Raw genomic sequence first — 24,651 nt, 5'->3', positions numbered from 1 at the left:
TTTGCAGCGAAGTAGCCGGATTCAAGTTGAAGTTCTACTTGGATGGAGCTTTTATGCTGTCCACCAGCCTACTCAAATTCCATCCCAGTCGGCTGAGCATTCGATACCGTGACGGCAAAGTTCACGAACTGCCCTCGTAACGATTCACCGCCGAAGGTAGTTGTATGGAAAGCATTCGCGCGAGAATGCATCCCTCACACAATTTTAAGAGGGGAGAATAAAATAATATTGTTCAGCATGTTCTATGCCCAAACCACAGAGCGAAAATGGAATATTTAAACATTAAATTTTTACAAAGCAAGTGCTCGTCGGCGTGGCACTGGCTTTGAGCGTTTTCGCTTCTTGCCCCCTGTAAACGCATTTGCGCTCTTATGATCTCTACCCAAGATGTCTTCTTTCTTGACTTGGTAAATTCGGACCTGCGCAAAATAAATGACCATCGTCAGGGATTGTAAAAGAAATGCAACGAGGGTGGACGTACAATCCAATTTTCGGACGTAAAAGCCTCATCTGTAGTTCTCATGAGAAAAGGTGCTTGCTGGAGGTCATAAGAAGGCATACCAAGAATATCCAAGGTAGGACCTTGTTGGGGCAACTGTTGTTGCCTAACCCTATCCATACCTGGCCTTCCACCAAACAAATCATTGAATCTAATTACGCGCGAACGCGAGATAAAGATTCGTTAATTCAGATTCGATCTCAGTAATGTAAGACCACCTACCGATAGTAACTCATCTTGTACATCAAGCTGCTCTTCATGGTCGGTGTCGCTTCATTATCTACTTTGTACTCTCCACGAGCTGTAAAGAAGTCAGACTCGCGGATTTCATCCGGCCAAACGCCTTGCGCAATCCTAATCATCCACAAAAACTTGTTGATATCATCTCCAGAGTAGCCAATCAAAGCACCGAAGATGACGAGGACGTAATCAACATCGTGTTTCCGGAGAATAGGGTACGCAACGTCTTCATTACTCGACATGGCCTTTCCGACAGTCGCGATGTGAGCTGTAGATGCGAATACTTAACGGGGCGAGATTGCGACAGAGGAAAAAAGTGCATACTGTTGTTCCATGTGTTGTTATCAACCAATGTTGGCCTGTCAGCCATACCAGCAATCTGATATCCATAATCCCACCAACTCATCACGACAGCGTCTTGCGGAGTATTTTGCCTCAACCAATAGTATGCTTCTCGGAAATCATCAATGATATGCTGGCTCCCATCTGGATTCTGAGACGCCAACACAACGGACGGAGACGAATACGCATGTGAAGTGACCCAAGTACAGTGGAAGACGAAGAATGCAAGCATGAAAAACGCATTGGCGACGATGACCAGGCGACTGTCTAGGCCGAATATACCTTTTTGTCTGGATTTATTTGTCGAACCAGAAGAAGTGAGCTGGTGGATGGCGTCGGTGATGGTATTTTGGGACGAAGTCGGAGTGGACTTCTTCGCCTTCTTGGGCGTTGCCTGGGAAGCGCCATTAGAAGGAGTGGGAGGATCGGTGGGTGCCGCACTAGAGTCAGTTTTGTTGTCTGCGATCTCGGGTTCAGAAGGGTCAATATAGATATCCAGGAGAGTAGAGATGGTTATGGCCGCTGCGACACAGACAACGGGAGTAAGAGTAAGCATCAAACGAACCATGACACCAGCGAAGTAGCTGGCCATCACGGCGTAGATAATGACAAAGACGTGCTCATCTCGTAGCTGACGGAAGCACAAGATAACACCAGCAGGAAAGAGGAAGATGAGGAACTGGAGGTCCATGAAGAATGAAGGCCAGGCAGTAGGCTGGTGTTCTGATACTGAGGCAATGATGGGGATGTACTTCTTTGCATAGCCTGTATCCCAGAGGGAGTAAAAACGACCGGTCCAAGGAGCGATCCACCCCTTATAGGTCATAAGGCCAAAGACGAGAGCGCCAGTCAGACCGATAGTGACAACGCCAGTTTTCAGAAGTTTTTGGAATTGTTGATCAGATATATGCGATCGCACGAGCTGAGTAAATGCGACAATTTGAAGGAGGCCAAAAACACCTAATAAAGAGATGAGCAACAATCATATAGCCAAATACGGTCCATAATACACACCCAAAGCGCCCATATGTTCGCTAGTCTTGACTGGTTGGAAACCGACGAAAGGGACTTGCATGCTAGCAAGTGTTCCAATAGCATACCACGAAGAATACCCGACATAGAGACGGTTGGAGAACCTGCCCATGAGGATAAGGACGAGTGCATGTAAGGGAATCATGTTTGTGATGAAGGCATAACCACCTGAGTTATTTTCGGTCATTGTTATTCTTAGTAACAGGTGTGGAGAGAGAGACTCACCCCAGGCAGCAACCATGTAGAAGTAGAAAACAGCGGTTAGGGTACCATAAAGCGCACTGCCGATCTTGATGGCTTTGATCCAGAGGTAAAAAGTGAACATAAGAAGGAAGATAGCAATAGCTTCGTTGTCGTAGGACCCAGCGACGGAGCGAGAGATATAACCGGGGACAATGCCAATGAATGCAGCAGCAAGGAGACCAGCGCTGGAATCCTTCATTTCTTTAGTCAACCTGGTTGATTGTGAGCGAACATTTGAAAGTTACAGGTCATGTAACACCCACATGTAAGTTGCCCAAGCGGTCAAGGCACTGAATCCGGGTGCCAAAAGCACACAAATGTTACGGATATCGACGGGGAGGTTGATCGCGTGAAGGAAATTATAGATAACACCGCTAGTAGCCATAAGTCCAGGGTACACGGTGCCACCAACGACACGTCCTAGGGGATACCATGCTGTAGGATCAAACCAGTTCCAAAATTCCTAGCGAGCGAAGTCAGCCAAAGAAGTCGTGATAAGACACATAAGACACATATATACACACATAAAAGCCCTTGGTGGCCAGGACCCGTGTTGCTCGACTAGCACCAACATTTGAGCCATACCCTATTTGGAGAGTACCAAGGATACTTACTAGTTGAACCAGGGGTCACTTTGGGTCAAGATTATTACAACGTCAAGAGAGCGAGACAGCGAATATGACCTACAATTCATGGATAATACTCTCAAAGTTGATGACGGCAAAGAGACGCGACGCAATAGCAGCACCGGATATCAGAGCGAGCGTGACGATGCGTATGAACGAGGCAGTGTTGGCGACGGTGGCCGGGGAGACATCTGAAGGGAGAGGATAGGCCGTCGGCATGGCCTGCAGCGCTCTGAGGAGACACCTGGAAGTTACTGTATGTCGGGATCTGGCAGATTCACAGTCGACGTGTCGGTCTCATCGCTGACTAAGCATATTATCCCCATCTGCACATAGATTTCAGCTTCCAGTCGATCGTATACTCACGCAACCCAGCAGCCATGGCCAATAAATACTCACTATCTCAGGCTTTGCTCCTATCCTTGCCTTTCTTTCCATGCCTGCAAAACGCGTGCTGGTCAGCTTTGGTGTCGACGTAGATTCTGTCGCCGGATGGTAATGCCTTTCCTTGTTGACCGACAATATCTTTGACCTTGTCCAAGGCTAGGTTCGTACGGCGGAGAAGATTCTCCAGGTGATATTTCGCGGGTATGCAACAGCGATATACCCGTCGAAAAACAATAATTGATCTCATACCTCAGGGAGTATTTGCTGCGGAGGTCGGCGTCCCTCGACTCTTGAAGCTCTTCAAGAAATATAATATGAAGACTTCTTGGTTCATTCCTGGTAAGTCTTTACGCTCTCAAATAATTATCTTGACACACAAAACAAATTAGGCCATAGTCTGGAATCGTTCCCAGAACAAATGGCGGCAGTCCGCGATGCCGGTCATGAGATAGGTCTCCATGGATATTCACATGAGGTTGGTTCTTTAGCACTAACGCAAATCAAAGATGTCTAATCCCCCCTAGAACCCCACCCAACTGAATTTTCAACAACAGAAAGACATACTTGACCATACTTTCAAGCTTCTAACTGACTTCAACCACGGTATTCCACCTAAGGTAATTGATTTCTTCTGAACACCCGTATGTGTGCTCAAATGTATTAGGGGAGTGTGGCACCTTGGTGGGAAGTTAGCGCAGCCGGCACGGAACTCCTTCTCGAGAAAGGGATAGAATATGGTAAATTCCATCAAATATAGTTGTCTTCCCCATGCTCATGAAACGGCCTTGAATAGATCATTCGAACATGGCTCACGAGTAAGTAGAAATTAAATTCGCAATTACGCTTTTCCCAAAACTCCCATGCAACTGCCGATAGCTGTCAGGCTTATTATTTGCGCGACGAGGACCACTGGGTCAAAATCGATTACACTCGTGAGGCAGCTACCTGGATGAAGCCTCTGCAGAAAGGCAACGAAACTGGTCTTGTTTGCATTCCGGGAAACTGGTGAGCGCAGACAGATCTTCGACGGGACAAAGATTCATTCGTCTTGTCAGGTACCTCGATGATTTGCCACCGATGATGTAGGGCCTCAAATTATCTGCACAAGACTTTGCTTGGCGCTGATATTGTCATTAGGTTTATCAAGTCAAGCCCAAATTCGCATGGATTTGTATGTTGACGTTCTGTTCGTCTATTCATGAGGCGATTAATTCATTGTGTAGGTCAGCCCGCATGTCATCGAGGAACTCTGGAAGGATCAATTCACTTACCTCTATCGGTACGAACTACATTATCAAAACTGATCTCGGCTTACCATGCTATGAACAGCGAAGAAGAAGAATTCATATTTCCGATTACAATACATCCCGATGTTAGCGGGTAAGCTTTTGGGAGTAAACATTTTCTACTTGGGCTCACAATCATCTGCGTGTAGTCGTCCTCAAGTCCTGTTGATGTTGGTATGTGTAGCACCACGAAATACGTTGGTGTGCAATGGATTAATCCTGTTGTAGGAGAGATTCATTGAGTGGGTCAACACCCATGAGAATGTCCATTGGGTTCCTATGATTGACATGGCAAGAGAATTCAGAGCGAAGAATAAACCAGCCGTGGGTGCTAAGATGCCCCGTGGTTTCAGCGGCTCATAGAGATCGCTGAGGGAAGCGGTTGGTATTCAAACCGATCTTAATTCTGGTATCTTACATGCAAGAAAGATAAAGTATTAAGGTTGTATGTATGTATGACGAAGATACAATATAAGTGAATAGTCCCTATCCCACAGCGGCTCTTTGCGGCCGAAGTGTATTATTTCTGCTCCTTTTGCCCACGAATTCTAACCGGTGACCAGTATGAAGAATTCACGGTATCCACATTTTACCCACACCCTTACTAAACCTTCTCCTAGTACGAGAACTTCAAGGAATGGGTATTCCGCATCTTCATGAAGAGTTGCAGGACTCTGTTGAAAGAGTTGTGGTTCATACCAAGTATGGAGATGTCATCGGGGGAAGAGCCTCTACCGGTGCTGCAGTCTTTTTGGGTAAGCCAATTATACACCATAGCTTCGCCGTGTATTAGTCCTGATTTTGAGTTGGTTATATGACATAGAGATTCCCTATGCGCTTCCGCCAGGGAGGTTCCAGGATCCTCAACCCCTCCCATCGGGACACAAGTATGAAAAGAAAGAGTTTTTGAAAGAATCGGCGTTTGCTACTCAACCGACAAATGATGGTCAGGCGCAAGGTCAGTGCTGCTGTTCGCCTTTTCGACATTCCGTGTGTATAAATTGGTGACAGGGGGTCAATTCGAGGACAAAGTCGGACGTGGGCAGCCTACTGAAAACCCGTATGTCGGCGGCCTCAATCTTCATTACGAAAGTATTTGACCCCTGACAGGCTGTTCTTAAACATTGTCGCGCCACCATCTTTCCCATCTGAGCATGGATTCCCTGTCAAAGTTTATATACATGGCGGGTAGATCAAACTCCCTCACACTTCTGATAAAACGATGCTGATGCAATCGTGAAATCTCTAGATTTCTACAGTTCGGATCTCCTCACAGTCTATCCAGTCAAGCACAGTTCATCGCCGCACAAAGAAAAGAAGTCTGGGTCAATATAGGATATCGGGTGTCTGCATTTGGATTCTTGGCTTGTGACGTACCAAAACTAAATGGGAATTATGGATTCAAAGATCAATGGCTTGGATTGAAGTGGATTCAGGAGAATATCGCTGCATTTGGCGGTGAGCGGTTACTTATTCGATACTGGAGCAAAACTCGAACATTGGGATTGCTAAAGGAAATCCGAATGATGTACAGTTGACTGGGCTTTCCGCTGGTGAGTGTCCTCACTAGTGGTCGGGTAAGATACTAAAACAGATTTGCAGGTGCACATTCAGTCCATCAACACCTACATCACGTCTCACTATTACCGAAAGGCGAGATGGCACCATTTCAAACTGCTGTTTTGCAGTCGAACGCTATTATGTCAGTCTGATGCAATGAAGCATAGTATTTATGACGCTAATTCAAATTTAGAACTGATCCGAAGACTCCTGCTCAATCTAGGGCACAGTTTCAAGCCCTTTGTCGAGGCCTTGGTCTTAACCCTGAGGATCCCGATGTTTTGAACACGCTGCGAGACCCGAAGAAAGTGACCTGGCAATCGATCACACGAATCATTGAAACAGATTCCTTGGGCGAGTATGGCACCTTCCGTGGATGCCTTTCCAGTGACTGGATCATCACTTCACCTGCACCAATGGCTCGTCAACGCTCGGGCGCTTTCAGTTCCTTACTCTTAACTCACGGTGTCAAAGCAATTGTTATAGGCGAGTTGAGTGAAGAATGGTACCTCTATTCCATAGCCCACCCAGTCTCAACTCTCCATGATATTCTGCCTAATTTGAATCGCTACTTCCCGGAGGAAGTATCTCGCAAATTGCTAGCAAAGTTTAAAGGTCTAGGTGAGGGTGCGAAGGAAGAAGAGTTTGTGCGGTTGTTTGGTGAAGTGTTGAGCGTGGGGCAGGTTTATCTGCCGGAGAGAATCCTTGTTAGGGATCTAATAAAACATAAATTTCCAGTGTTGAGGTATGAAATTAGGTGGACGCCCGAAGAAGTTCGGCCCTTTGGTACGACGCTCCTAGCCCTCGTTGATCTTCTGCAAAAGGCTAACTGTCCTGTTGAAGGTTATGTGACGCATGGAACTGATCGCAGTTTATGGGCCCTCCGTAAGCCTAATCTGAACTCGACGCAGTGGGACACTGCGAATCGATGGGTGGAAGCTATTCATCAGGAATTGAACGTTATGAGCCACCTCGGAAATAGGTACAATCATAGGCAATTTTTGACGTTGAAGGAAGATAAGAGTATTGAGTGGACGAGCGATGAGCGCTGGGACGATCTGATGAGCATGGTAGATATTCTACCCGGGGAGGGAACCCAAGGTATCAAACATCGCCTCTGAATAAAACCTGTGTGTAGTGTACATGCAATTCACGTGATGGTAGATATGGATGCGTCCCGCGACCCAGGGTCCAACTCTTTCTCCAGTCCATATCATCGTCATCGGCAGTTACGACCAGAAACGTCTGACCTCAAGGTATTTGCGCCTATGCATATATAGGATATTGGCTGACGAGCGTCATTAGATAGGGGGAATCTGATGTCTCTCCAGGTCAATCTATCAAGTCGAGATCTTCTCGACGCATATCAAAGTGTCGTCGATGGCAGAGACGCAAACTGGACAATCTTTGCGTATGAGAAAGGTACAAATGATTTGAGAGTGCAAGCTTCGGGTAATGGAGGGCTGGAAGAACTAGAAGAAGAGTTTTCTGACGGAAAGTACGTCATCTAATCTTTATGTACGATCAATCTAAAATGATTATAGGATGCAATATGCTTTTGCTCGAGTAGAGGACCCAAACGTTGTTTATGTTCTCATTATGCCGCTGATGAAATATTGACGCCTCTTTCAGAGCCATTTGCCAAAGTTCGTTCAGATCAACTGGTGTGGTGATGGTGTCCCAGTAGCCAAGAAGGGACTATTCCACACGCATTCAAGTGCTGTTGGACGCTTTCTTCGTGGAACTCATGTCGTTATTAGCGCTCGAAATGAGGTGTGTTTAAGTTCACATTGGAAGATCAGGATGCTTAGGGTTTGACCAATTACAGAGTGATGTTACTCCCGCTATTGTCATGTCTCGAGTTGAAGCAGCATCTGGAGCCAAATACTCAACCCACAAGGAAGCGCCACGTAAATTTGAGCCTATCGCACCAGTCGGAACGAACTACACTCCAGTTGGCAAGATTGATATCAATGAGCTGAAGAAAGCTCCATCACCGAGCGTCTCTAAACCACCTCCACCACCAGCTGCTACGCGTCCCGCATTTTCTTCCTTTAACAAACCTACTACGTCCGCTGCGAGTTTGTATGGTAAGCCGACGACGCCAAAAGGTACTTCAAGTGGACCTGCACCTGCAGATGCGTGGCCGGAAGAGAAGCCTGCTCCCATTCCCGCTACTGCCCCTCCACCTCCAGCTGCCACCCGTCCACCTACTTTACCTACTACTGCTCGCCCTGCTTTCAGCTCTTTAGTGCGTTATTATCATTTGTTTCTCACATCACATCTTACATCGCTTCTCTAGAGCTCTCCTATAGTAACCACTCCTATATCAAGTGTTACAAAGCCCGCAGCGCAGTCCAGCATACCAACAAAGCCTGCAGAAGACGACAGGATAGAACCCAACAAGAGTGCATACACACCGGTCAACTTACCTGCACCCAAAAAGCTCAGAAATCCTTTCGAAAAATTCGAACAAGGGGCAGCTCCTCCATCCCCCCGGTCTGCAGCCAGTGCTCCCAAGAAGCTGACTTGGAGCGAACGTCAAGCTCTGGCAAAGAAGCAGCAGGAAGAAGAAGAAGCAAGGAGTCGGGCTGCAGGTTTCAATGTTCAAGATGCGCCTACACCAATCTCAAAGCCCGTTTTTACGTCCAATGCACCTGCTTTTGGTAGAGCTACAGCACCTCCTGCACGTCCTCGCAACTTTGGTGCAGTTGGAATGACTGCAGCTGCAGGTGCTGGAATTGCTGTTGGTGCAGGTGCAGCCGTTGCTGCATCTGGCCTCGAACAGGAGCCCGAGCCCGAGCCCGAGCCAGAAATTGAGGTACGTGCCTGTCGTCTGTGTGTCATTATCGTGTTCACCCCTTGTCATTGAATTTTTAGGCCCCACCTCCCCCTCCCCCACCACCTCCAGCTCCTGTTCAAACTCAGGAATATGAAGAGGAAGAAGCCATGCCGCCGCCGCCGCCGCCGCCTCCTCCTCCTCCTCCTCCTCCTCCTCCTCCTGCCCCACCTTTACAAGCCCAGGAAGAGCATGAGGAAGTTCCGCCGCCTCCGCCACCACCACCACCACCGGGTCCTGCTACCCCTCTTGTGACACTGACGGTGAGTCTTCTTGCATATCGCCCTACTCAATTTCAACAATGTGGGTATAGCAACCGGAGCCGGAACCAGAGCCAGCTCAAGCTCAAGCAGCTCCAAGTGACCGAGGCGTCACGGCACTTGTACTGTACGAATATGAAGTATGTAGTAATCTCTTTATGGCTCTTCAACTTCTCATCCCTCTATTTAGGCTACAGAAGATAATGAGATGACATTGGTCGAAGGTGAATATATCGAACAAATTGAAGAAATCGACGAAGGCTGGTGGTCAGGTGTTGGACCCGGCGGCAAGACCGGTCTTTTCCCTTGTATGTTCTGTCGTGTTTGTTGTATCTGGAACGGAACATTTGACCTACTGCGCAGCCAATTACGTCGAGCTTGCTTTCATCCCGGAAGACCAGCAGAAAGAGGAGGCTGCGCCACCCTCGCCACCGCCGCCTCCGCCTGCCCCAGCGGTAAGTCATCACTTTGTAGATTACGTCCGAGTTTTACTAATTAGTTGTTAGGCGCCCGCTGCCCCGCCTGCACCTCCAGCCCCTCCAGCCCCACCTGCGCCCCCTGCGCCCACCGCGCCCCCTGCACCTCCAGCCCCGCCTCGGGCTCCAACGCCACCTACTCAAGAAACGGGTATCACAGCGATTGCCCTCTATGAGTGCGTTGGATAAATTCCTCTTATAATCTGTGTTTTAAACCATATTCATTGTTTTCACTCAGTTATGACGCTACCGAAGATAACGAGATTGATCTTAAAGAAGGCGACAAAATCACCGAGATTGAGGCTGCTTCGGAAGATTGGTGGCAAGGTAGGAACTCTGCAGGACAGTTCGGATTGTTCCCAGGTGAGTACATGTGTATGTTTATGTATGTAGAAAAAAATGCTGAATGACATGCTCTAGCGAATTATGTTGAAGTTCAGGAATAAAGAGGCCATGCTTTGGATGATGATCTATTATCGATAGTTCGATTACAAACAGTAGCCGAATGATACGGCCCGTTATCTTTTAGAATCTTTTTATGTGAATGATATAACGGACCTTCGTTTCAGACGCTTTTTGTTGTTGATCAGAATTATATGCTGGGCATTCGATTTCTACTCTCGCCCATCGTACGGAACAGAAACGCGCCTACGCTCTTCGGCTCACTTCAATTTTCCCTGACGCTTTATTTTGTGGCATTCTCGTCTTCAAATCGGTTCGGTAGCGGGTATGGTGCGTCACGGTTCTCTTCGATTCTAATAAGAAAAAGATGTACTGTTTTGACGTTTCCTCCTATAGCCGTACTCATCAACCCTCTCAGATGATTGGATTATTACTTCTCCAGGACCAATGGAACGTCAGCGTTCAGGCGCACTTGCATCTTCACTTAAATCTCACGGGGTCACCGGTGTAATGCTTGATGATGTGATAGACGAATGGTATCTTTATGTCTTTGCACATCTCATCAACTCGCATGATGATATACTGCCCAATCTGGATGGATATTTGCCGGATGATGTGAACAAGAAGTTTCTAGAGAAGATCAGTGCATGGGGTGAAGAGGGGGGAGATCCTCTGAAGCTCTTTGGGGAGGTATTGGGTACAGGGCAGGTTCGTCTGCCTGCTCGAATTTTTGCTAGGGATATGATTAAACATGGGTTCTCCGTGCTGCGGTATACGATGGAGTGGACGCCTGAGAACGTCAGGCCTGGTGGTAAGTTTATTTATGACGATTGTTCAATATTATTTCAATGTTACTTCAGGTTACGTTACCCATGGAACGGATCGTGTTTTATGGGCACTTCGACAAAGCCAAATTTAAACTCTAAAGATTGGATTACTGCGAAGGAATGGGTGGAGGTTGCGCACGGGCAATTGAAAACCGAGAATGGGGTCAAAATGACAGAATTGTGTTTACTTTGAAGGAAGATCAAAGCTTTGAATGGGTCGACAATGACCGTTGGGAGAAGTATATGGATTCAGTGGATGTTCTTCCTGGTGAATGATCACGAGGGTATCAGAATAACTAAGGTTATCTATTTCCCGGCTGTAAACATAGCAGTTGAATATCGATAAATGCGGTAGTATTACCTTGACCTTGACATACGTAGTAGGCAGTAGACGTCCGCGTCCATATTTGGGCTCACCGATTCTTGCTGTCTACGTACACCATCAAATCCACCATCCCCTCCTCAGCAAGTTGATTCACAACAGGATATGCTTTTCGACAATCTCGGTACTGTATGAAGCTGAACAATGCCGCATATACTCACAATCCCTGCTCAGCCGCCTGCTTCAGTCCATTGATACCCGAAGATTTGCAAAAGATCTGGAGTTCGGCATCCTCAATATTTTGAAATCAAGCTACCGTTTAATCCGACTTTTCTAGTTACTCAGGGAAGAAAAATATACGAAGCACCTACAGGTTCTTCTGATATGGTAGACTCTCACCGACACGCTACCAAGCGAAAAAGAGTGATTGTTAATACATGCGTCCCTATACAACTTTTACTGACGAGTGGACAAGGTGGGGCGTATGGATGCTGTCAATACGAACCTCCTCCGACCTTCGGGTTTTTATATGTTGTCGATGAATAGTATGTCTCAACATCACTATAACGTAAACTAACAAACAATCACTCAATGTCTCGTAGGACAAATAGCTCCCCTAGCGAATCGTTCGGAACCGGAAACTCAACTTCCGCTTCAATCAGTTCCTCGAAGATTGTCTTTCAAACGAAAAAATGACGGGCTTTCCTTGGACGAGGAGGTGGGCGTGAAAAAACGAAGGATTTCCAAGTCTCCTCGGTCAAGGAATGCTTACTCGGAGACCCTTGCACTGGAAAACTCTTCGTATGAGAGTGGCATTGGCAGGGCAGAAGTCATCAAAGAACCGAAGGATCTTATGGCTGGTCTTCTTATCAAACAACGTGGCAATGTCCGTTTTCGACTTCCTGGAACGAAGGCAGTTCGACCACGGCGTTCACTGGTGATCGACTTTTCGAAACAGAAGGACTCTGGAACTCTTGTGTCGTACAATTCAACGTTCAGGATGACGGGATCGTTACCCCGTGCAAGGAGTCCTCTCTGGTTTTCTCAAGTTTCTGATTTCTCTTGGGACAACCCCGACGGAAATGCCAGTGAAGACAGCTGTCAATCCACACTCGTCCCAACTCCAAGTGGTAGTATTGATTATACCCAAGGAAAAACGAACACGTCGTTTGATTACGACTGTCGTGTTTCATCTTCGTCCGCCGGGTTGCCTAAGTTATTGAACCCTATGCTGGCACCAGTGTCAAACTCGGACAAGTCTCAACGTAACATCGAACCAGAGGACAATTGCGACATTAATTCAGGTTCTGAAGTTTATTCGGATTCCGAGGAGGAGGAAGAGCGATCGTCGGCTGCAATAAGCTCAGAAGAAGAGGTTGAGCGACAACTTGAAGCTGTCTTCGATTCTGAAAGCTCCGAGTTCAATGAAAACAGGGCGGTTGTCTACAACAAAGGAAATAGGAGTGTCAGCGTTGTCCAATTCGCAAACGACATGCAAATTAATCGTCAGGCTGTCGAGCTATCCCGTAGAATTAGTATCCGCGATCTGTCAAGGGGGGAAGGCGCAGAAGATGGAGCTCGTCGCTTGCTTAAGGTCTCCATCAAGACGTTGCTGGATATTGGGAGTGGGCCTTTTCAAGGAACATTGTTGAAACCGAAGACGTCGTATCGGGGAAAAGAGATCAGTTTTTTGCGGCAGGTCTGATACTTACTTTGTTCCTCCTGTTGTCTATTTCATTACCTCGTGTAAATTACCAATTAAACCTGTTAAATGTAGAGGTCAAGAATACGCTGTTCAGGGCCGTTTCATGAATGGGGTATAAGCAGTTTCGGGCCCCTTCAAATATTCAAACTTGATCTACCCTTAGACCCTTAGACGTCGATCAAGAGAATCGGAGGAACAACCATCTAGTTATTTTAATGGCTATTGGTAAAAACGTAAGGTATTAAGAGGTTGGGTGACGCATCGGGGGTATCAAGAAAAAAATATAAAAAAGAAAGAGAAAGAGATCCAAAGTGACTGTATACGAAAACTTCAAAAAAGACATGTGTGAGTACATTAAAGATTTGACTTATGTATGTAGTTAACAATTTCAAAAGGAATGTGGGTAAATGGAAAAACGTAAAACGAGCGTAAAGGAAGAATTTTTGGTTGTTGTCCGTGAAGCGATGTGAAAAAACGAATTGATGGTACAAAAAAAGTGCGAGCAAAAAAAAAGAAATTGTGGCGAGGTAATAACGCATATAATGGTGGTCTCTTGATCGTGCGTGCGTGTCGTATATGAGTGATGCAAAAGAAAAAAGAAAATGCCAAGAAAAGAACAAGAAAAAGCAATCCAAAAGCACAAAAAAAATAATAACTACCGCACAACTCTCGCACCAGGTAAACACCTTCCCAAAATCTCATCAAGAGCAACTTCCAATGTTATCTTCTCCTCCTCCTCTCCCACACCCGAACCATAACCGTCTTTCTTACTACTACTCGTGAAAGACGTATCGCCCTCATCACTGGTGCTCCTCCCATCACCACTAGTAGTATACTCACTCAACCCGCTCATCGAACTCAGACTTCCAAAACTAGCCAACGGTCTCCTCTTCTTTTCTTTCATTCCTATTTGTCTCTGCTCCTTCTCCTTCTTCCATTCCCACTCTATCAAATCTTTCTCCCTCTCCACTCCCACACGTTCTCCTTCCCGTTCATCTTTCTGTTGATAAGAAGAAGAAGCAGAAGAACACGGCGTCATCACAGGTGACAACGGCGCCGATGTCAAAGACGATGACGAAGGCAAAGACCTCGAATAATCTTTCTGCCAATATCGATTATGATCTTTCACTCTAACAGCCAAAGCATACAACCCCGAAGATTTCTTCTTCTCCTTCCTCCTCGCTTTACTTTCATGGACATCGTCAACATGGATAGTTGTTGTTGAGTTTACTGCCGTTTCTTCCGAGGCTGATGTTGAAGTTCGAGTTGCCAGTCGCGTAGACGATTCTACTCTCGTAATCGCCTGTTCATCCTCTCTCCTACTCGACGAACCCTTCTCCTTATCACCAACAACAGTAGTACTAACACCACCACCACCACCACTCTTTCCCATCTTCGATTGACAATTCGAATCTTTGACCATCCTCTCCGACACATCCTGCGAATGTGTACTATGACCCGTCATCACCACCAAAGGTCGCATCTTTTTCTGCCGCTCACCACCACTACCTCGAGATCCATTACTCGAATTCCGAATCGGAAGCGGCGCCGGATGAGTATGCGAAGTAGCAGAAGTAAAAGTATTATCCACATTCATATTCATATTCTTCTTCTCCCTAACTCCTTTTTCTTTCCTCGATCGAAGAAATCCAAACATATGATGATGAGAACCCCGTGTCGGCGTCGAAGGAGACGACGACGACGATATCGCAGATCCAGAAGTAGTCGTAATAGTAGAAGACAACGGCGATGACGAAGTCGTAATAGTCGCAAACTGAGAACGAGGAGGAGATTTCCCAATCGTAGACGGTCGCATCCCATGCCCTTCATGTGAAGTCGCATGTCTTCGAGATACACCATCACCATCATCATCACCGCGCATATACGCATACGAAGACGGCCCCGGTAGGGCTGAAGTCGAAGCCGAAGGAAGAGACACATACGAAATCGGAGAACTATCATATGAAGCACCAATAGGCGACGAAGGAGTTGATATACTCGAAAGAGTTGGCGCGGGAGCGAGTGACGATGGTGATGAAGGTTCTTCATTGAGTGTGATTGGTTCGGTATTGAGAGATGTAGGAAGTGGTAAAGCACTCGTAGAATATGAAGATGGCAAGTCAAGTAATGCGGAAGGATGAGGAGGCGTTGATGCGGAAGGAGTTGGGTATCGCGTTATCGGAGCGCTTACAGATATTTTGGGTAATTTCAAACCAGACATAGTCGAAGCAGCAGCAGCATGGTCCTTTTCCCCCGTAATTGTCGTCGTGGAAGAAGTGAAAGATGGAGGAAGCGAGGAAATTTTTGAAGAGCGAGTACGAAAGGGAGCCACGGGAAGAGGCATAGTAGGAGTTGTCTCCTGCGGCGAAAGTGCGGGTTGTCGAGCAAGTAGAGGAGGTGAGAGTGGCGAGGACAGTGTCGATGAATCACTGTAAACCGAAATGGTCTTGAGTCCCCACCACGGCCAACTCCAATCATTCTGCATAGTCTCCAAGAACTCGTACTGTATACAGTTTGATTTATGAGTGATCAAAAGCATAATGTTATTTAGAACACTCACCACTTGCTCTTCGAGTTGAACTCCATCTCCGTCTCCTCTCATTCTAGAAGAGCCATAGATCGGAACAGCATCCTGTGATGGTAAGAAATACTTAACGATCAACCGCAAGTGGCATAAGTTACTCAGGTTGTGAGCGAACAGATCAATAAGTTGTGGAGAGAGTGCCGCAGGACCGAGTCGAAGCGTGCGCAGGTTGGTATTGACATTGGGGCTTTCGGGTTTCGACGCTCCTTCGTCTTCTTCTGTAAGAGAGCCCGATTTCTTCTCTCCGCTCAACACTTTAATCAACTCCTTTACGAACTCGAATGACTTGGTGCTTCCTAACAAACTCAGAGTCTGAACTTTACGACCGAACCGTTCTGCACAATAGAGTGCCGTTTCGAGAGGCAACAGATTCGAGCTGATTTCCAGCGACTCGAGAGCGTCCATTTCATATTCACCCAGTGGCTCCGCCACATCGTGTTCATCGAACCATTCCTGAAAATCACCACCGGCCTCGGTACCAAATGCTGTTCGAACCCATGAATTTAAAGACCACGGGTCGGCGGGACCGATGCTTCGCCAGTGAGATCCAGGACCAGTACTAGCAGAATCGTGTTGAGTTACCCGAAGTCGGAGAACTTTGATGGTGTGGGCCTGGCTGCGAAGGAAACGGCCGAGCGCCTTGGGATTACCGAGATGAGGTTTCTGCAGAGGCAAGGCTAGTGCAAGGGTGTCTAGTTTTCCCAAAAGGTCGAGGCCAGCCAATAACGGGCCGATATCGATGGGTTCATGAGCTTCGATGGATAATAAGCGGAGATAGGGAGCGAGGGATGAAATCGAACGTGCGAGTCTGGCATTGAGCATGTGCGTAAGAGAGTCGGGAGAAAGAGTGTGGTCGGAATGAAGATGGAGGTGGAGATGTTCGAGGCGAGAGACACGGAAGGAAGCTGAGCACAAAGATTCGAGATTTTCCAGGGAAATATCGAGGGATAATTTGGAGAGGGATGGGGAGACAAGGGGGGCGCCCAGGCAGGGGACAGCAAGATTTGTAAGAGACAAAGAGGTGGTGGGAAGGCCATACCACGTAATGTAGTAGTCGGTCAGAGAGGGGAGAGAGCGTAGAAGGTCGATGACGGCGTGCATCACGTCCTGCGCAGTTTTGAGTCGCTCTCGAAGCTTCCGCATGCTGGCTTTCGGCGGCAGCTTGTGGAGCTTGGTCTCTTCAGCCCCTGACCGCTCAGTCTGATAGCGCGACAGCGCAAGGACCTTGTCCTGCAGGTGGTGCGTGATGTCTGCGAGGCGATCGTGAAAGGAGGGTTTTTCGCGTTCCTTTTCCTTTTCGTTGCTCCTGTTGGGCGCCTCCCTATCCATGACCTCTTTGAGAAAGCCGGGATAGATATAGAGAATTTTGACGAAGCCGGCGACATAGGGATCGCTTTGGGGTATTAGGCTAGGGAAAGGCAAGTGTGTGTGTGTGTATACGTACCTGAGGCGGATGAGGTTGCGGAGGAGGCGGTCGTCCCAGTAAATAAAGGAGACCTGGCGATAGCGGGCGTCGAGAGCGATGTGGAGGAGAGAGGCGTTGACGGGGTAGAGGGCGCGGAGGGCGAGGGTGGGGAGGAAGCCAGCGATGTTGAGCCAGACGTCGTGGGGGAGGACGGGAGGCATGGGCGGGGAGTCGCCGGGGAGCGGTTTAAGCACAAAAGTGCACTGCCTTTTACAGACTAATTGCCATCTCCGATCTCCTGTCATGCTCACGTCCACTCCGACTCCAAGCCACACTACCCAGTCAGGCCCTATTCGGCGTTCGGTCAGGTCTGGTAAATATACAATCATGCATCATGAATTCAACGATCCTCGGTAACAACACATTTTCAGGGCACTACTATCTTTCCGTCGAAATCGCATCGAAGAATGTTCCATCTTTCTGAAGACGGGTATACAGCACCATATCTCTTATTCCTACTTATCATGATGCCGTGGTCGGTATTATGATCGAAGTTGCGTCAACCGACTGTCAATTAAAAAAGGCACTAGACTGCATCTCGACGTGCTATAATAACGCGTCGGGCTGTGTACAATTATGCACCTTTTAAAGACAGGAAAGTTTCGAAAGAACAAGTTTCCTGTCAGAGCGATTGGACGAACGTAGGCCTCGCGCTGATATTCCAGAGAAATTTTACCCCAAGTTGGCTCCATGCACAATATAAGCACCGATTGTATATTTCAGGGACAAGGCAATTATCTCTCTACCGGCGGTCTTTATCAATAGCTTAATGACGCCTAACACCGAGACAATACAGGTACGCTTAACCGAATGGTCTAAAAAGATAGGGTCTTAATGAATTCCGTTCATTGCCCCACGTAAAGCATCTTTATACATATATATACATCTGACAATCAACTTCAGCAGGATGTCAACAAGTCTACAAGCTTGTCAACGCGAGTGTCAACCATATTAGGCGATACTACTATTAATGCACTCGATGATCATCTCGCCCCTTTGAGCTAGATGAAATTATATGAATGTAAACGGCGATATATGACTCCTTCGCAACGATAAGGCAACATTCATGTATTAAACTATCGAACTTGCTCTCTCAACCTAACTAAACCAGGTATAGTTAAAGTTCAACAACCAATACGCACTCCATCATAAGGACCTAGAATAAAACGAGAGCAAAAGTCAACATAACAAAATCAAAATTTCAAGGATACAAAAATGCGTACCACCATGATCTTCCAATCGAGCCCTAAAAATGTTCTTTGTATCTCCAACAATACATCGTTTATCTGTATTATCTTGTCCCGGACACGAAACGAAAGACCCATCATCGCTTTGAATATGAATTTCACTTGACGGGTGGTGGAAACCAAGGAACCTCCCAGGCACAATCGGCACGAGATCCTTTCTGTACATACAATTCAAAAGCCCGTTCAAATCAAAATTGTAAGAAAGAAAAGCTTACTTGTTTGTGATACGAGTCAATTTCAGGTTTGCATCTACGTAATCCGCAAATTCTTGATTCCCAACCTATTAAATTATGTTTCTCAAAACCGCCTGTCCTTTGTGAACCCGACTCGACTTACACGTGGCATAGCGTAACTAAACATTTCGAGGTCGATCCCCGGAATAAGAAGAGGAAGAGATATAGCATCGAGGAGAGCAATCGCACTACCTTCAATTCATTGATAATGAAATTAACCAATAAAGCTCAAAAAAATTCGAATGTATTCGTACCTAGTGAATGGCTAGCAACAGTGACTTTAGTTGTATTATGATCTTGCATTGTTTGCCGAATCGCAGCGAGGACATCTTTTGCCGTCCTGTCAAAGATAATTATTAAGCGAGTATTTACAGAATAATGATAATGAACGTACTCTTTCTGAGCGTCGGCAAATCCACTATGCACTTTGATATCTTTCGGTAGGCCGGGGAATAGATTTGAGTCAAGATTTTGTGGAAATATATCCGCGTCCGTCAAGAGTGGTTCACTAGAATAAACCGTTGACTGTGAGTTTAGAAAAAATCGTATGTCAGTTTTTTATTTTTGTTACGCACATCTTCGATGGATCAGTTCCTTGATGAGCAACAATGATAGTCTAAATTCTCGTTATGAAATCAGCAAAAAAGATAATAACGAAACAATATTCATAGACAACATACACTTAAATCAGGATCAAACCCGACATACCAGAATTGTACATCGATACCATCACCACCTGATGCTGTAGGCTGAAAATTCGGATTGGCATCGCAGTTGGCTATTAGGGATGATTTTTTTTAAAGTGTAGGGTGAGTGTGTATGTATACAACAATCTTATGTATGGAATTCTTACCTCCGCAAGTCCACGTCTTGGTCAGTTTCGGCGAACAATACGCACTGCTAGCGAAAAAGGTGAATGGTTTGAATTTGGCTATGTCTGCTGCTGCAAGTGTCGAAAATGATTGTCGTTGAACTAGCGAAGCTGGCGCTGCAATAACAGCAGTGCTTGCTCCAAGTAGAAAGGTGGCGAATCGAAGGAGTGGGTAGGCCATTTAAAGAATTAGAAAATTAAAATAGATGGAGAAAGCAAATGATTGGAGGGGAGAAAAAGTAGTATAGAACAACCAACCTGTGGTTAAGGGAGTAGAATGAATTTGGAGTTCTCGTCGCGTTGTCGAGCTTTAAATCATTTTCAGATTGATATTCATAGTACTTGGCGAATGATTGTTGAGTTGTTCGTTGTTAAATATTTGGGTTTGAGCCTGGCAGGGTGATGCAACTGATGCCAGCGAACATAGCATTTCTTGTTCGTGGATGTCATAAGTAGCTATTATTGATGGGAACTGTTTCTGTGGGAATACTATCAGTGATTAGTAACTTGGTCATGATCAGCAGTTCGGTGATCTTCGATCATCCTCGTTTTTCTGAAAATTCCGCCTCTCGACCACACTTCATCTTACGAAACACCATTCTAAAAGGTCATATTATGCCCATGTATCCAATTATCAAGTGAGCGGTGAATACGACCATATGTAAAAGGCTCTCGTGACTGAAGGATCTGCATGTCACTATCAGTGGGAAATATCAAGTAGTCCAATCAAGCGCGATGACATGTTCGTCCACCCAGGGCCAAGAACCAATCTGATATGATTCCTCATGATCATCCAGGGACGTGGCATGGTTAGGCTTCTAGCATCATTCCTCCTACACGTCTTGTTGGTCAATATCTTCCCACATCGCCACCTCTGGATAGGTGCCGAGCCTCCAGCCATATGTTTATATGCACCTTCTCTCAGGTAGCACGCAGACATTAACTTGTTTTTGGTCACCAAGTCTCCGCAGCCGTCTGTATTCATGCGTGTCTTGACTTGTACGGCATGACTAGGGCTAAAAAACACTATTTTCGCCCTATTTGGTGGCGCAATGTGACCAAGCTAAACATGCGCTCACTAGAACGCTTCTACTTTCTGCCTATGGTCAGCCTCCTTCTCTTACTATCATAGTATTTAAACACATCGCTGGCATTGTTGGATTGGAAGCTCCTCTGAGTCTTCGACTACAATGCCTTCCACTCACTTGAATATATTATTCTTCTTCGCCGCCCTTTCCGCTGTTGTCGTCAAAGCTGCTTTCCCTTCGAAAATTTTCGGTGTCAACCTCGGCTCCTGGTATGTCCGACGCATCATCCGCTTCAAAGGCGTATTCACCTCTTTTCAGGCTTCTCATTGAACCATGGATGCTTCCCCAAGGTACTTTTGTTTTAACATCTTAGTCTTCTTTAGTTTACTTGAACTCGCTATAGAATGGTTAGACATGGGTGGAGAACAATGTAGTGATTGTTCGAGGTGTATCGCTTCTGAGTTGTATGTCACGCACAAACTATTCTCCTATTATGATTTACGCCTTCCTCTTCTGAAAGCGAGTTTGCGAAAGCGTTCCCGAACACTGTGGATGACATATTCAATGATCATTGGTACGTAGTTGACATTTGTCGAAATATCCTTAACATTATTGACATTCGTTAGGAATTCGTGGTTCAATCAGGCGGACGTTGATGACCTTGTCAGCGTCGGGATAAACACCGTCAGGGTTCCTGTGAGTATATGCGCGTCTTCTCTGTTGAAGGGCATGATGCTATAGTTTTTAAGCTCGGATATTGGATTGTTGAAGACCTTGTTGATCGCTCTGAAGAATTCTATCCCCGTGGCGGCATGAAACAGCTTGTACGTTAGGATGAGTTCCTTATTTTATGAGCGCGGCACTAAATTTTAATTTGATTTGATTTCAGCGCCGTGGTCTTCAACAACTCCAAAACGCCGGTATTGTTGCAATTCTTGATCATCATGCACTTCCTGGCGTTCAAGATCCACAACAACAATTTACTGGGAGGTGCACCACAGATGTCCAATTCTACGTGGGTTCATTCAAATAAATGAATGTTTGCCAATCTGATCGGCGACGGCGATGTAGACACCTCATAATTATCACCGAGCGTTGGTTTGGGCAGCCGTTATGACGACGCTTTCGCACCTTGACCCTACCTTCGGATCAGTCACCGCTATTGAGGCCGTCAATGAACCAATTATGGATGCGAATCAAACCCCCGGATACGGAGGTTGTAAGTTCAATTTCTCAAGTCTATTTAAACTTTCATTCATCATGTCAAAAAAAGACCAGAAACATTTCGTTGAGGTTATCCGAGCTGTTGAGCTTGCGCTCGGTATTTCCGTCCCCGGATTCGAAGATGAATTCGGACGTCTGCCAAGCTCGACCAATTTCACAGAGTCTATCAGAGCGGTCGCCAATCAAGTGGACTTTGACGATGAAGTTATTTCCGTCATTCAAGAAGCCGTGCCAACGACTCTGAGGATTGCGGATCAGCTTGGTATTTCTGCGATTCTCAACTTCTCCCGAAATCCGAATGCCCGTAGGGAGCTTCTCTCTACAAAGTGAGCATGTCAGGTATTTTTTTCCGACATCGCACTTCTGACCGCTTCCTGGTATGATATTTAGCTTCATGGATATTAACTGGCAGCACAATAACCCAAGTAATCCCGCTGATGCTGCCATTGGTCCTCAAGTATATGATAATCATCTTTATTACTCGTAAGAATTCAATATCTGTATGATAATTGATTCTAATATTCGCTACGATTTTAGTTTCGGGGTAATGTTCCCCAGCCAAATATCATATCCATTAATTTACTCATTTCTTTGAATGTAGGGTGTTGCTGATGCTAACCCACAAGCTTACATGGAGAGCATTTGCAGTCAGTTCATGTTGGTTCTTTGTTACTGAAGTTCTTAACTTTGCCTCTAGACCTTGACAGAGTTGAGCGGGATGCACAACTTGGAAATAGCCCTTTGTTTTTCGGAGGTGAATAGAACGCTTCTTGCCAGGAATAACATTCTCATTCGCCTCATAGAATGGGGACTCCCGACTCAGTTCCAAGCGACGGACAGTTTCCTTCGTCAATGGGCTGATGCTCAAAAACTTGCCTACAGCAAGGGTAAAGGATGGATAGTCAGTTGTTTCCTTAATGACTGAGCAATCGAGTTCTCATTCTCATTCTTTTAGTTTTGGAATTTCAAGATCGAAATCTCAAACCGAGCTGGTGACTTGGCCAGGCAATGGTGAGTTTTAAAATCACTTCTTTTAAGAAAAAATGTGGTAAAACGTTGTGGGTAGGTCGTATATGGAGGGAGTCCGACGTGGTTATCTTACTAGGGACCCTTCTCGATTTAATGATCCTAACGTCTGCGATAACTTTGTCAATAAGTTTGCTTACGCGGAGTTGGAGGAGTAATCAGTCCATTTTGGACTTGAGTTGCATTTCGTTCTTCTTTGTCGTTCTTTACTTTATTGTTTCGATTTCGGATGGATATGTTACTTTGGATACCCACATGAATGGAGGAGACCTTTCTTTCGTTGATCAGCATCGACAGAGAAGTTTAAGCTTGTACCTTCTCGAGGATTATGAGCGAGAGGTCGAACCTAGAACCTGACGGGGGGCGCACGAAATTTGAGGTTACAATTGTAAGGTCATAGTACTGTAAGAAGATATATGAATTCAGGTGAAATTTTTAAAGGGCGAGTTCTAGGTACACCCATGATCATAGATCTTATGCGGCCGTTCCAAGCCCAAGTAGTAATCATCCACCCGCGAAGGTCTACCTTCAGTACATCATATTTCAGATACTGCAAAATGTTTCAATCTCTTCAGAAGGCACCCACCTCCTTACGTTGTTGATTCCTACCTACATCCATACGCATTCCTAGCTTTCGTCCTCCGAACGAAAAATCTTCGGGGATGTGTTAAAGTTGACGATTCGTTTCCAACAGGCCCAAACTTGTAATATTACTATTACGACCATATGTAGACATTTGTGAAAGGGCCCGGGGTCTTTGCACATAACTGGTAGTACGCTGTTGTGCATGTCGAGACTTGAGTAAATCGATTTGGTGGGGAACTTGAGGTCTGGCACTGATGATGGTAGTATTTTTGGACTTGGCGGACTCGAGTTCCGTGGATGGTGATGGCGAGTTGTTTGAGATGAGATTGGTTGGAGAGGAATTGGAATATGTTGTCAGAGTTTGTCGGGTTCGGCGAAAGGACCTTTTGTAGTACCTAAATAAGCCTTTTAACTTGAACCCCGGGGTAGTAATGTCCAGAAGGGGGATATTGCTTTTTTCTCGAGACGAAACGTCGATGTTGATAGTTAGATATTCGAGATTGGACATGTACTGTATCAGAGTAGCAGGAGATTTATTTTGTTGAAATGAAAGGTTCATGTAAATAAAATTGGTTTTCGGTTTGAAATTAGGATTGTATAAATTCGTGAATGTAGGTGAGGACGTAGTGATGATGGTTTTGGTTTTATTTACCACATTGATAGAATATAATAGTAGGTCGAGATCGGATGAGGTTTATTCTTTGACAGAGAACTTTTTGGGATAGGGTTCTCACTAGAGAGAGTTGACGGAAGGGGATGTGGTGTCGTGTCGAAGATGATGCATGACTTCGATCCAGGTTTCAATTGGAATGTGTAGTGTAATGCGGGTTAGTGGCATCGAAAGACACTTTTGGTTTTTCTTTTGACTCAGAGATGGTCGAAAGGCCTTTTTTTCATCCTACAATTTAAGCGAGGGAAAGCAAGTGAAATAAAAGGGACTTCCCCCCACACCAACAGGCTTTTTTAAAATCCAACCCCTTCCCCCCCCCCCCCCCCCCTCCACTAGAATGTCCGAGGATAGTTCTGTATTCAAACCCCCCCAGGGACATGTACTCTCTAGACCCCGATTCATGGGACGAATACCTTCGTCAAATCATCCATCACTCCCTACCCAAATCCCCTCCATCATTCCCAATCCTATCTAAGGGCCTCTTTCGCCATTCACCTTTTCAACACTCAACATACTCTATATATATCCGAAATCCAAATTTTTACAAAGGTATAGAAGATGGGAAATTCAAAACATGAGTTATTTTGTAAGCGCATGTTAAAGAGTTTATTAGGGAGAGAAGGGGAATTTATTGTGGGTTATTTGGGGTTTTTGGTAGACATTTCGAGTGAG

General features: G+C 45.9%; 6 protein-coding genes across 6 annotated transcripts; 3 read left to right on the top strand and 3 right to left on the bottom strand.

The window, feature by feature from the left end:
- Positions 1 to 207: 207 nt before the first annotated feature.
- Positions 208 to 3,222, bottom strand: AGABI2DRAFT_193103 (oligosaccharyl transferase STT3 subunit). Its single transcript, XM_006461644.1, has 11 exons — positions 3,044 to 3,222; positions 2,971 to 2,988; positions 2,881 to 2,917; positions 2,620 to 2,819; positions 2,339 to 2,568; positions 2,096 to 2,281; positions 1,064 to 2,041; positions 722 to 1,007; positions 562 to 650; positions 482 to 510; positions 208 to 419 (listed from the first exon to the last, which is right to left on the bottom strand). Exons 1-11 carry the CDS (start codon positions 3,199 to 3,201, stop codon positions 291 to 293), a joined length of 2,340 nt encoding a protein of 779 aa, XP_006461707.1. The 5' UTR covers positions 3,202 to 3,222; the 3' UTR covers positions 208 to 290.
- A 132-nt stretch (positions 3,223 to 3,354) lies between these two features.
- AGABI2DRAFT_193101 (hypothetical protein) lies at positions 3,355 to 5,156 on the top strand. Its single transcript, XM_006461643.1, has 14 exons — positions 3,355 to 3,477; positions 3,525 to 3,570; positions 3,624 to 3,708; positions 3,759 to 3,844; positions 3,894 to 3,986; positions 4,034 to 4,106; positions 4,163 to 4,184; positions 4,246 to 4,374; positions 4,425 to 4,451; positions 4,507 to 4,540; positions 4,593 to 4,648; positions 4,699 to 4,749; positions 4,805 to 4,829; positions 4,884 to 5,156. The coding sequence occupies exons 1-14, from the start codon at positions 3,419 to 3,421 to the stop codon at positions 5,016 to 5,018; spliced, it is 921 nt and encodes a 306-aa protein (XP_006461706.1). The 5' UTR covers positions 3,355 to 3,418; the 3' UTR covers positions 5,019 to 5,156.
- A 136-nt stretch (positions 5,157 to 5,292) lies between these two features.
- Positions 5,293 to 10,236, top strand: AGABI2DRAFT_151337 (hypothetical protein; the record flags this gene model as incomplete). The annotated part of the gene is made up of 21 exons (XM_006461642.1): positions 5,293 to 5,410; positions 5,479 to 5,613; positions 5,667 to 5,715; positions 5,766 to 5,843; positions 5,905 to 6,113; positions 6,170 to 6,208; positions 6,258 to 6,357; positions 6,409 to 6,988; positions 7,040 to 7,238; positions 7,521 to 7,713; positions 7,760 to 7,796; positions 7,848 to 7,988; positions 8,044 to 8,466; positions 8,518 to 9,036; positions 9,096 to 9,317; positions 9,368 to 9,454; positions 9,505 to 9,622; positions 9,768 to 9,769; positions 9,821 to 9,966; positions 10,029 to 10,153; positions 10,211 to 10,236. 21 exons carry the CDS (start codon positions 5,293 to 5,295, stop codon positions 10,234 to 10,236), a joined length of 3,546 nt encoding a protein of 1,181 aa, XP_006461705.1.
- Positions 10,237 to 13,701: 3,465 nt separating this feature from the next.
- Positions 13,702 to 17,256, bottom strand: AGABI2DRAFT_118563 (hypothetical protein; the record flags this gene model as incomplete). Its single annotated transcript, XM_006461641.1, has 3 exons — positions 13,702 to 15,549; positions 15,607 to 17,023; positions 17,075 to 17,256. 3 exons carry the CDS (start codon positions 17,254 to 17,256, stop codon positions 13,702 to 13,704), a joined length of 3,447 nt encoding a protein of 1,148 aa, XP_006461704.1.
- An 891-nt stretch (positions 17,257 to 18,147) lies between these two features.
- On the bottom strand, positions 18,148 to 19,627 carry AGABI2DRAFT_185818 (hypothetical protein; the record flags this gene model as incomplete). Its single annotated transcript, XM_006461640.1, has 9 exons — positions 18,148 to 18,251; positions 18,319 to 18,500; positions 18,558 to 18,622; positions 18,679 to 18,767; positions 18,830 to 18,915; positions 18,970 to 19,083; positions 19,151 to 19,191; positions 19,256 to 19,353; positions 19,429 to 19,627. The coding sequence occupies 9 exons, from the start codon at positions 19,625 to 19,627 to the stop codon at positions 18,220 to 18,222; spliced, it is 906 nt and encodes a 301-aa protein (XP_006461703.1). The 3' UTR covers positions 18,148 to 18,219.
- Positions 19,628 to 20,472: 845 nt separating this feature from the next.
- Positions 20,473 to 23,017, top strand: AGABI2DRAFT_205540 (hypothetical protein). Its single transcript, XM_006461639.1, has 16 exons — positions 20,473 to 20,743; positions 20,793 to 20,824; positions 20,878 to 20,938; positions 20,995 to 21,048; positions 21,101 to 21,170; positions 21,224 to 21,298; positions 21,364 to 21,489; positions 21,546 to 21,693; positions 21,748 to 22,024; positions 22,089 to 22,181; positions 22,236 to 22,242; positions 22,300 to 22,345; positions 22,396 to 22,452; positions 22,502 to 22,599; positions 22,654 to 22,709; positions 22,765 to 23,017. Exons 1-16 carry the CDS (start codon positions 20,637 to 20,639, stop codon positions 22,880 to 22,882), a joined length of 1,425 nt encoding a protein of 474 aa, XP_006461702.1. The 5' UTR covers positions 20,473 to 20,636; the 3' UTR covers positions 22,883 to 23,017.
- Positions 23,018 to 24,651: the final 1,634 nt, after the last annotated feature.

This window comes from Agaricus bisporus, assembly GCF_000300575.1.
Source record: "Agaricus bisporus var. bisporus H97 unplaced genomic scaffold AGABI2scaffold_6, whole genome shotgun sequence".
In the NCBI taxonomy this organism is placed as follows: domain Eukaryota; kingdom Fungi; phylum Basidiomycota; class Agaricomycetes; order Agaricales; family Agaricaceae; genus Agaricus; species Agaricus bisporus.
The sequence above is the reverse complement of the archived record's forward strand: the minus strand, read 5'-3'. Positions and strand labels throughout refer to the sequence as shown.